Raw genomic sequence first — 12009 nt, forward strand, 5'->3', positions numbered from 1 at the left:
TTAATAACAATGAATAAATTAAATGCTGTTGTTTAACTTCGTGAAACAGTCGCCTGGTGAAAGTGCTAAAGAAAAACTTTTCCAAGGATCCTGTAAATTCATTTAGATTAAACGAAAAGAATGGAATAATTTGCTGTGATAGAAAAGCAAAATCACAACATTGTAAGCAAAGTTGTATAAAATCATGGAAAGAATATGTCCCATAGGATGAAAATTTAATAAAAGAAATTTTAACTTTCTAATTTTTGTTGAAGGTGAAATTGATCCATTTTGTATAATATCAAGACATCTAACAAACAACTAAACAGATTGTTGTATGTTCTGTTATATCTACAGATTTTACGAGACTGGTTTATCAATTTAATTGCAACACAAGTAGTTTAATGCCAAATGTAAAAGATGAACTTATTAAGAATAAACTTTATAGGGTTCATTATACCTACTCTAATCTTAGGTAAGAAATAATTTATTAGTAAAAACAAAATTAATTTAGAATTTTAAGAACTTATATTTGATTTATTAAAATTAATTAAAATTTTTTGTTTAATTCTCTTTTATCATGCATTCTTTATATGAAAGGAATATTCCTATTATTAACTATTAATTATTCTTTAAAACTTAGAATAAATCTTACTTTTAAAGATTGAAAATTAAACCACTCTTTTTCAAGATTGGCTCAATTTTTATTTTTTAGAATGAAATTTTACTCCAAAAAATTTAGAGGATACATAAACAATTGTCAAACTCAAATTTGAATGTATTAATCTCTGCTGTAAGATAAATAGTGATATTTGCTTGAACATTTTTATCAGCTTTAAACTATTTTTTGGATTAATACCAAGTATATTATCTATAACTTTTAGTTAGTGTCGTAAGCAGTGAAGAAATTGCGGAAGAACTTGCAACACAAATCGTATCTGAGGATGCCTTCAATCAAGAAGAAAGTAATGAGATTCATACAAACGAAAAGAATGAGTCTGTAGAAATAAATACTGATGTCACAGTAAATATCACCGATACTGTCTCAACTAATACTACCAAAGTTAATTGCTCATCAGAGAAGATCTACGGCCCTGTTGAGGTTCTGCAAATTTTATAAATAAAATAGCACAATATGTGGAACAAACAAAATCATGCTAATGAGCTATCTTTCTTATACATCTGTTTTTCTTACAGATTGTCAATGCAACAAGACTTATGGAGCTGTTAATGTTGGAGCCTGGTCCATCAAATCGCTCTAGAAATGACAAAGATGGTAAACAATTACCAGGGACATGCGTTCTTGTGTTATTTTATGCCAGGTGGTGTGTATTCAGCAGTCAAGCTGCACCACATTTTAATGCTATACCTCGTTCATTTCCTCATATTAAAGCCGTGGCAATTGATGCTATAAAACACCAAAGGTGAGCGTACAAAATTAGGAAATGAAAAAGTACATTTTTACAATCAGCAAAATATTATTTTGCTTGCAAATTATTAGCAAGTTAGCCGAAAAAAATTTCAGCGAACTACATTAATCTTGTATTTCGCTGATTGACGTAATTGCTGATTAAGAGCAAATTTTCCTCAAAAACTAAGTAAATATTGATCCTTAATTTGTTAACTAGTCAGATCGTTGGAAAAAAACTTTGTAAATATGATTTGTCGACAATTTATTCACAACAGATTTTCTTATATATTTTCTACCAATTTGTTAACATTATCAATTATAATAAAATTCACTCAAATTAAATTAGTACCTTTTTAACAAGCATTTGATAAAATTTCTAACAAGCATTCGATAAAATTCGTTTTTTATAAATTTGACTAACTAGATTTGATTTTCAAAATTAGGAAGCGCGGAAAGAAAATCAAATTCTCTGTTTCTTCTCCTGATTTCTTCTCCCAATTTCTTCCAATTTCTTCGAAATTGATAGTATGATTTAAAAAAATATATCGCTTTCAGTTTCAATGCTCAGTATGGAATAGTCGGAGTGCCAACATTGATGCTGGTCCACAATGGCAAGCCTGTCGCCAAATTCAACGATACGATTTACACCCTGGAATCGTTTGCTAAGTTCGTATCCCATTTAACAAATCTGCAACCGAATGGCTCATTATATGTTACATCGGCGGATTTTACGGGGCCTGTTTCGAGCACGCCTTCTAACGAAATGGACTACTGCCTGGTGTTATCGTGGATCTTTATAGTTGCTTGCGTATTGTACTTTACATCGCGCAGCAGATGGTGGCAACAATTTGTTGAACTTATTCAGAACACATGGCTCGAAAGTAATGCGGAACATGAACACGTCGATTGATTGAGAAGACTTTTGGCCCATTGAAGTTCAAAAAAGTTATATCTCTGCATGATTACTGAGCCATCTTTTGAAAATCAGGTTACAGAAGAAAAAAAAGAAGAAGAAGATGTCGATTAGAAAAAACATATTAAATCGTACGATTAATCATCGAATTATTTATTTATCGAGGTTTTATAAATATGTAAATAGAAGGAGAAAAATAAATAAGTATGTAAAAAAATACTAGTAAAAGGAATCCTTTAAAAATTAAAGAATAGTTTAAAGTAATTTATATATCAAATGATTAAATTTTATTATACAGCTAAATTTTGGTTTAGCTAGTTTGGTTTACTACTAAAAAGTTATTTAATTGTAAGTTATAATAATTACTCGAAAGCAAAATTAATACAATCATGTGGAAGAGTAATCTCTCACATTTAATTGTTTAATTTTCAAAATAAAAGTGTAAAGATGCAATTACTTGATTCGTCAAGCGTCAAGTATCTGCCAGGAAATTCGTTTCTTTTAAAATTGCAGATTACTTAATTCTATTATTATTATTGAAAAATATTTGTATAGATTCTAAAATTGTGTAAGCTTTTACCTTATTTAAGACAGACTTGACAACAATTGATCTATTAAAATTTGTATTTATTATGTGAAAGTTAATACTTCATTGATGTTTCACCGTGCAAAAAAATCATCGGAATGCAGAACTTATAGACACGAGCAGATGTACAGAAACATTTGGATTGGCGGCTTTTTATATATACTGGTATATACTCTCAAATAATTCTCATTCCACTTTGCAACTTTTGCTGACGTAAGTTATTTATTTTTATTACTTTTGCATTCTTATTCGTAAGTGTCCGCACGAGTTTGCGGTGCTAATTAATTCATTGTTGTACTTTTTTTTTATTTTACCAAGGTAAACAATTAGCTCATAATATAATGTTATATTACATTTTCATATTGAGATAAAATAAAATAGGAGAATAATATTGGATTAGGGAAACAGTCTCTTCATAATTAAGTTGGTGATCTTTCCCCATCAATATCTTCTTAGTTAAAAATGATCAAAATTTAAATTTAAGAAAAAAATTTTAAAGCTTGAAATCTCTGGTGGAATTGTAAATTTTGTAAAGATAGAATATATAGATTACTAAGCCTTATCAATTTGTAAAAAGACTTTTTTCCCAATATAATTCGCATTTACTTTAATTTCGTTTTGGTAGCAACATCCCAATTGATTGAATTATGTATATATACTTAAATATCTATCGCGTTATGAATGTATCATTTACGCACATTTGCGAGGGCTTAGGCATTTTATTTTATTATCATATTTTTATAGTTAAAAAAATGTTGAAAATTTTGGCTCATTTCAACTCAATATTTAATTTCGTTTAAAATTTACTTAAAATCCTGATGAAAAATTAATGTTTTAATATGTATTTAAATATATTAAAGAAAAAATACTAAATAAATATTTAAATTTTTAGAAAATTAAAAATTAATATGTAAATATTAGATTAAAATTTTTTTTTCTAATTTTAATGTTTATTTTGTTTTTATTTAATATTTTACTCACACATATGGATCTAATATTTTTTCTATTATACATAGGGCATGCTTTAGCCGGCTGTCAACATCTAGAGGGCGCGACAGATCGACGTTAATGTGTAAATGGCCGATTTCTGCTCCACGATTGTTGTGTGCGGCATTTGTTTGCGCTGAAGTTCGTCTCTAATGGATTTGTTATCGCGGTGACCAGGTTGTGGAGGACCACTGCGAGGGGGAAGGAGAGGACGGCCTGGTTCGACGTGTGCACAATTTCGCCGGATATTCGGCAGACGAAATGATATTGCCGCAGATACGTTTCTGCAAACACCTCTCATCGACGTTCCGCGTTAGGTTAAATCACCCGGCCGGATTGTAGATTTACGAGATTCCACGGCACACACGGAAGCTGCGTCCGATCGTCCGAATCTGGTGGAGTACGACGGTGGACGGCTTAATTATGGGCACGCTGAACCTCATCTGTCCCATGTGTTGCGGAGAGACCTTCAATAATACTCAGTCCCTTAAATACCACTTGCTAAGCATGACAGACAATCTCTATTGTCCGGGCTGTTCGCAGCGTTCCGACTCTGTGACGGCGCTCATTCAGCACCTGGACATGTGCGAGCACGATTTAAGGTATAGGATGAAGCCCGAGATTCTTACGGACAAGCTCAGAAAAGGTGGAAAGGAGCCTGAAATCAAAATGGATCTGTTATTGGTATGGAAAAGGGAGAACATAAATTTTTATTATGGGATTGTCGAAAATAGATTCGAGTTTCTCTAATACATTTATCTCATTTTATTTTATATATTACTTAGATGGAATTTATAAAAGTCTAACGAAACAATAATTGTGAAACAAACCGTGAGTAAAATTCTTAGGAGTCTTGAAATAATTATTTATTTAATGTTAATTTGAATACTGTTTAAGATGGAGTTCATGAAAATCTAATGAAACATAATTTGTGAAACAAATCTTGGATGGAATTCTTATAGTCTTGAAATAATATATTTATTTCATATTATTTAAAGTAATAGTAGTTTATATACAAAAATTATGTTTCAATTATTGGTTATTATTGTCCATTTTGGTTATTTTTATCGAGAATATTTTTCAATTGTAATTATTAATTTTAGGATGTCAAGGGACAACAGCTCAATCGAGGCTTCCTGGCAACCATGGCCAACAACGGAGTAGTCATAATGAGTGACCCACAAACAATACAAATGGACGAGAATGGTTTGTAATATTGCTTTTGTTGCGTAGGAGTTTTTTGTGCGTTTAATCTATCGTTTTTAATGAAAAACATCAGGAGAGATTAAAGTCGTAGAAAAGATGGACACGGAAGAAACGCAACCAGATCAAAATTCTCTGGATTTCAAGATGTCCGAAGGACTCATCGGTGACGTTGGTGGAGCGCAAAGAAGACTGCAATCATCACAAGGATTGGTGGCTATTCCCATATCAAATCCAGACCGCAAGGCGTTGATGGAGAAGAACATAATCGCTGTGTTACCAGATAACTCCGAACTCCTGGATGGGACTGAGACCGCTACCCTGATCGATGTGGATCGTATAAATGAGGCAACGGAGATCGACGAGGTTGATCTTTTGCGTGTCAAGCGAGAGCTGTGCGAGGTATATCGTAAACCGAATTATACTTTGGAGGATTATATTTATACCTTAATGTATGTAGGATGAATGTTCTAATGACTGAACTAATGAGAAGATATGTGATCAATTCTGTATTATTGATTAATACTTAGTGGCATTATAAAAGGAATATAATATACATGAAAATTTGTTTTGTCGGTGATTGAAAAATATTAACATATATAAAATGTTCCAAAAATAATGATAAATCTTTGCATAGGGGCAAACTTACTTTTGGAATACTCTAAATAAATATGAAAAAGGATGCTTAAGTAAAAGGACTATATTAATTGGAAAATTAGACCTCAATGAAATGAATTAGGTTTCAAATATAATGTGAACAAGAAAAATGTTCTCACACAAGGTTTAATAATAGATAGTATATCTTTAGATAGTGTATCTGTAGATAGTATATCTCTTCTCTCATAGTTTCTGAGCTATGGTGTATCAAAAGTACTTTGTAAGCACTTGAAATAAATAATTTTTTTTACAATAATTTGCAATTAAAGTATTTGTTTTATTATATACTTATTTTTATATAAAATAAAATATGCCATTTTCTTGCTGTTATTGATAAATGTCTCAATCATCGCAGATATATTTTATAATTACTCAATAACAATCGATTATTGGGACTTTTACCTTATTTAGTGGTTTACGTAATCACAAAATCGTCTTTCTAAATTAATTCTTTACAATAATCTTCCACAGTAATTTAATTTTTTACAACAATGTAATTTTCGGTTTGATTCTGTCGCAGTTTGAATCTGACGCTGTATACAGTTGCACCAGTTGCGAAATGAGCTTCAACTCCGTCTTGGATCACATCAAGCAATTCCACGATGGCCAGGAGGTTTTGCTGGAGATGGCGGAACAAATGAACGATCTTGCGACGACAAGTCCGGTGGTATCTGAAAACTCGGAGAATGTGGTGAATCCACGGCAGCGACAAACGATGAACACACTGCGCACGGAAGAATGTGTGGACAGTGAGGGTAGGCTCTACACCAGAAAAGTGGTGCAAATTGAGAGATTCTGGGACCGTACTCCGGTTCAGGTCACGACGCCGCAATCGGTGAAGGCTCCGATGATCGAGAAATTCTTTTCGAACGTGGAGGGTGTCAAGGTGTGATTTAAGGCGCGCTTCTCACTGGAAGAAAAATCTCGCGCGATACGTATTTGTCACATGAGAATTAACGTTTCCCTAACACACATGTGATATCACAGGTACGAGACAAACGCCTGGCGACCGCATCGGTGCGAATGTACAAGTGCAATCAGTGCCTGCAGCAGTTCTCCAAGTTGGGTAACTTTCGCGTGCACGCCTGTCTCGGTGGCAATAATCGTTGCGAACACTGCGACCAGAGCTTCGCGACACCCAGGGCTTTGCAACTCCACGCGAAGGTGCACGATGGCGAAGCCGATTCGAACCAGAAGACGTTTGTCTGTACTACGTGCGGTACCGAATTTTGCTCCCACAAAAGCCTACGGCTGCATTCGAGGATGCACGCGCCAGTGAGAGCCAGACATGTCGATGCACCCGAGGGCACTCCTAACGCAACTTTCACTTGCCCCGAATGCGGTAATAAATCTGTTTCTCGTTTCGTTCTTCAAATTAAATAATTTGATTTTTATATTATAGATTTTTTTAAATGAGCTTCTTGCATAATTTATTTTTTCTCTCTTTCTCTCCGACATAAAAAAAAGAATAGAAGAGAAAGAAAATCCCTGCAAGAAGATCAGCTAAAAAGAATAGTATGACAGTGTATCGTTAAATTGTTTATTGAGCCATAAGTATATAAATGTAGGATAAATCAAAAGAAATCAATACTTGGATATCTACTGTTTTAAACAGCAGAAAAAAACTTTAAAACACAATAAGACACTAATTACTATTACCATTAATACTATAATTTTTTTGTGAGTGGATATACGAAAGTATGAAAGTATTTAATGATCTCTCAAATCATATAAGAGATTTTATTTCTAATGATATGAAAATAATTGGGCAATACGATTTTATATAACAGACAACATCAAGCGTTTTTATTTTCGTTTTCTCAATATATTAATAATGCTTTATAGGCAAAACGCTCTCCGAGTCGTACAAAGAAGCGCACATGGCGCTGCATACAGGTGACTCAGTGACGTGCACCGTTTGCAACCGGAAGTTCGATTCCGCGGAAAGTCTAGCAATGCACGCGGCGGTGCACGTCGAGCAGACACCCTCGCGGTCGCCCACTCCGCAAAGTTTACTTTCATCTGTCGTGGAGGCAACAACATTGGCAACGACGTCAGCGATGATGTCAACAGTGACGTCGACGACGACGATGGCGTCAACGATTGCCGTGACATCAACTACATCGGTAACGACAGCGACGACGACGGTGACAACGGCAGATCCTGGCGACAGTCAGAAACCCTATCAGTGCCAGCATTGCGGTCGCAGATTCACCAGACCACATGAGAAAGTCAAGCACGAACGAATTCACACTGGGGAGAAGCCGCATGCTTGTGAGGTAAAATCGTGGACAATCGTGAAATTAGATCTTGTTAAGAAGAATGTCAGGTTAAAATTTTTCTCAGAATTTTTCATATAATTTTTCAGAATTTCTACATAATTTTATAATTTTCTCTCAGTTTTTTTATACAAATTGAAACATTTCTCAGAAAATCTACATCTTTTCTCAAAATTTGCCATATGTGTTAATTATGAAATAAGATTTCTAAGATTTTTTGTAAGTATAATAATTTCTGAAATGTTATAAAATTTGAAAAATTTTTAAATATTTTTTAAAAATTATGGGATAAGGAAAAATATTTCAGATATATGAAAAATAAATTCACATGTATGAAAAATTCTGAGAGAAGATATAAACTTTCCGAATATTTCTGAATATTTCTAAAAAATGTTCCAATTCGTATTAATTTAAAATTAAAAATTATAAGAACAATTTTCACCAGGGAATCTCTGCAAAAAATGACTGAAAGTAGATTTGTACTTTCCGTATAGAAATGAATGTTGTATTCATATAAAATAGTTAATATTATAAGATCAGTAGGTAATTATATTTAACGATATAATTTTGTAATTTGAATAAAAATTTTTTTATTTATCTTGTTTTTTTTAAATTATCTTTTGGGAAAAATTTTTAATTTTGTTATATAACTTTTTGTTATATAATTTTTAATTATCATAATTTTTGAAAAAGAAGTTGAATCTTCCAAATCTGATTAGATCTATGTATAATCACAATCTTTGACTTAAACTAGAATTTTTTATGTAAAAAAATGCTGTAGTTTAAAATGAATCTCGTCTTCCTCATTTATTTTTAATTACAGTTGCAATTTTTATTCTTGTTAAACTAAGGTTTGTGGCAAGACCTTTCGTGTGTCCTACTGCCTGACCCTTCACATGCGCACGCATACAGGCGTGAGGCCCTACGCTTGTCAGCATTGTGGAAAGCGCTTTAAGGCATCCTCCGTATACAATCATCACCTGCTGACGCACGGCGAGGAGCGTGCCTACACATGTCCATACTGTCCAAAGACGTTCAAAACGCGAGTGCAGCTAGCCGGTCACAAGAACAGCCACACGAAGCCATTCCGATGCACCGAGTGCTCGCGGCCGTTTGCATCGCTCTATGCCGTCCGCGCGCACATCCAGACTCATAAAAAAGACAACAATCTTAAATTTAGCTGCTATGTATGCGGCGCATCGTACGGTCGGGCGTTCGCCCTCAAGGACCACCTGAAGCAGCACGGCCAAGACGTGCTGGCGCTACCGGAGCCAGCGCGAGAGGAGGAGGTGCACGAGAACTTCCTCCTCGGCGAGGAGGAGATCGAGGAGGAAGAGTTCGCGGCCCCAACGCCGCCACCGCCGACTCCGCTTCCCGTCATCGCGCGCCCCTCCGGCGTGGATGACACCGACTGAAGTCAATTATTGCAATTTGATTCTAGTCGCAGAATTGTAGCGCGTTCCGTAAGCTCGTCATAAGCTTGCCGTAAGCCTACGTAGACCGTTCGTAGAGACTGAAGGATTCGTTTTTATTTTCACGAACGGTCGCCGTGTTAAAACCTTCATGCAAAAGTCTCTGTACGTTTATGCGTACACGTTCCGCGAGTCCGTTGCGTGAAGGCAGAGCGGATTTTTTTTTTACCAAAACCCAATCGCGATCGATTGGAATCTAATTGTATGTAAGTGTTGTTGACTCGTTGATAAAGTTTATTCATTCGTATTTCTTGTCTGTTCGTCGTTTTCATCACGAATTCGTGAGCTTAATTTGTGAGTCGGAAGATCACTAGAAGCAACTTTAATCTACAAATATAAATGTTGCACTATCTCCGATTCAATTAGACATGATTACACGCAAGAATATTGCCAATTAATTGGATATGGGTATTTAATTAATTTTTAAAAAAGAAGGGATATATTAATTAAATGATTATCGATTGTAATGAATTATTTTTTCTGTAGTATTCATTACAAGAATGTGTTAGCTCGATTCTTGTACTGCTGAATTAACGAGCTTTCAAATACATTTTGTAATACAGGATGGCAAAAAAATGACCACAAAAATTTATGTGTTATCCAAGTAATAATTTAATAAACATATAAAACTTTGCGGCTATTTTCTTTTCGGCGTCAAAATAGCATTATAAAAGCATTTTAATGTCATTTTAATGTCAATATAATAACGAATAACTTATTGTTTAAGTAGGAACGTATTAAAAAATGCAAACTTTGAAGTGTGTTATTAAATATCAAAAAGATTTTGCATCAAAAGATTTCGGTTGATGAATTGAAGATTACTTTATTGGCTGCTCGGGAGAATTTATTCAAAAAAAGATGCGTAATATGATGCCTTCTCGAAGTGTTTGTATAAAAAATAAAGAAGTTATCTTGATATTAATTATTATTTTTGATATTTAATAAGATACAATACTCCAAAGTTTGTATTTTTATAACTTAATAATAACTTACAATACAAAACTTCGTGGCCGAACTTTTTTGTCACCTTGTATAATTAATTAAAAATTGCATATCTCTGCATCTTGCTTACGTTCGATTAGAGCTATCGAAATTTATGAAGCTCACGAATTACTCATTGATGGAACCTATTGCAGTTAATTAAATTTGAATAGAGCCTAAGTTTTAATCCTAGCTGCACACAATGGGATCCTTCAGCGTAACTTTCTAAATTAAGATTTTTTTTTGCATTTCTAAATTTTTCTTTTTCTTTGAACCTATATATCTCGAAGTTTTTTAATTCTATTGACTTTTACACATTATTGGGCTTGTTCCTTAATCAATTCTTCATGGATTGAAAAAAAAATTGAAATATATATTTTTACAGAAGTATTTTACAAATATGGGGTCCTAAGGACCCCAGTGTGTGTATATCACGCGTGCAAAAAATAAGTGTGTAAAGCTAGGGTTAAGTACGCGTTTTTAATTTATTTGAAATTTCTTAATAGCAAGAAATGGACTTTCATACGTGATGTATACATATCGCAACAAACAAACTTGTTCTAGTTTTAATTTCACGGTTATTTAATTTATTAACAATGTACACAATGCAATGTAATGTAATTACAAATCATTGTGTACAGGCATATAATTAGTTACATTAATATATATTAAAGTTATTCGAAAGAGATTTTAAATTCTATGCACACGCAATTGGAATTTTGTTTAGACGAGAATTAATCTGAAATTATTTTAAATTTAATACAATTGTTTGAATCTTAATGATTTGGATTTCTTAATGTTACTCTGGTTGTTACATGCTGTTGTTGTTTGGAAAATATTTTATGACAAAATTAAATTTTTACTTAAAAAATTTGTTAATCGAGTTGTCACTTCTTTATCATTAAATTGTTTCTATATTTAGAAAACAGAAAATAACTTTAACAGAAAAAAGAACAGAAGATCTCGATATTACTTGCATATATTTTCACATAATATCTCACTTTATGTAGACTTCTATCAATATAAAGTGATTAATTTTTCTTTTATAATTTAATCCAGTAGATCCTGTTTTAAAATACCTAATAATACATTTTTTTAATTTGTTAAGATCAAGATCATTGGTGATTATTTTTCTTATTTTCATTTTTGCACTGAAAATTCATTTTTATGTAAAAATGAAAATAAAAGAAACAATCTCCAGTAACCTTGATCTTAACAAATATTATCCAGGACATTATTCTGAATAACATTCAAGAATCTCAACGACATTTTAGTCGTCGATAGGATACCATGTATAATGTTAATGCCAGTGGTACTGTAACTTTCAAGCCTTATAACTCGAAAAGTACTTCATGAAAAATTATTTTATTATTTTATTATAGTGTTTTAGAAAGCTCTCGAGGTGTTACAAGAATATGCAATGAAAAATAGAGGGTTCCATTTAAAAAATTCAAAGTGACATTGATGATACCATCCAAAATCAGACTGATCAGATCACTAAATCATTTAGAACTCTAACTTTTGTTTGAAACTTTTTTTTT

The 12009-nt window shown here is 33.0% G+C and overlaps 3 protein-coding genes across 3 annotated transcripts in view; all 3 read left to right on the forward strand.

Moving 5' to 3' along the window:
• The first annotated feature begins 399 nt into the window (after window positions 1-399).
• On the forward strand, window positions 400-2300 carry LOC105621854 (thioredoxin domain-containing protein 15). Its single transcript, XM_012203293.1, has 4 exons — window positions 400-454; window positions 864-1081; window positions 1177-1403; window positions 1946-2300. Exons 1-4 carry the CDS (start codon window positions 400-402, stop codon window positions 2298-2300), a joined length of 855 nt encoding a protein of 284 aa, XP_012058683.1.
• A 1999-nt stretch (window positions 2301-4299) lies between these two features.
• LOC105621857 (zinc finger protein 595-like) lies at window positions 4300-9430 on the forward strand. The gene is made up of 7 exons (XM_012203296.1): window positions 4300-4560; window positions 4980-5082; window positions 5156-5481; window positions 6257-6622; window positions 6724-7078; window positions 7582-8015; window positions 8867-9430. Exons 1-7 carry the CDS (start codon window positions 4300-4302, stop codon window positions 9428-9430), a joined length of 2409 nt encoding a protein of 802 aa, XP_012058686.1.
• Window positions 9431-11758: 2328 nt separating this feature from the next.
• The window catches only part of LOC105621922 (pre-mRNA-splicing factor ISY1 homolog), a 7161-nt gene continuing 6910 nt past the window's right edge, over window positions 11759-12009 (forward strand). The window contains exon 1 of the mRNA XM_012203360.1: window positions 11759-11785. Within this exon, the coding sequence (XP_012058750.1) occupies window positions 11759-11785 (27 nt within the window). The remainder of the gene's footprint in view (window positions 11786-12009) is intronic.

Source organism: Atta cephalotes (assembly GCF_000143395.1).
Source record: "Atta cephalotes unplaced genomic scaffold scaffold00038, whole genome shotgun sequence".
In the NCBI taxonomy this organism is placed as follows: Eukaryota; Metazoa; Arthropoda; class Insecta; order Hymenoptera; family Formicidae; genus Atta; species Atta cephalotes.

Bases quoted from the DNA above. Each gene is read 5' to 3' on its own strand.
- LOC105621854 (XM_012203293.1), top strand. From the start codon at position 400: ATGAACTTATTAAGAATAAACTTTATAGGGTTCATTATACCTACTCTA. The intron at 1,082-1,176 runs GTTCTGCAAATT...TTTTTCTTACAG, and splicing joins AGATCTACGGCCCTGTTGAG to ATTGTCAATGCAACAAGACT. The intron at 1,404-1,945 runs GTGAGCGTACAA...TATCGCTTTCAG, and splicing joins GATGCTATAAAACACCAAAG to TTTCAATGCTCAGTATGGAA.
- LOC105621857 (XM_012203296.1), top strand. From the start codon at position 4,300: ATGGGCACGCTGAACCTCATCTGTCCCATGTGTTGCGGAGAGACCTTC. The intron at 4,561-4,979 runs GTATGGAAAAGG...TATTAATTTTAG, and splicing joins TCAAAATGGATCTGTTATTG to GATGTCAAGGGACAACAGCT. The intron at 7,079-7,581 runs GTAATAAATCTG...AATGCTTTATAG, and splicing joins TTTCACTTGCCCCGAATGCG to GCAAAACGCTCTCCGAGTCG.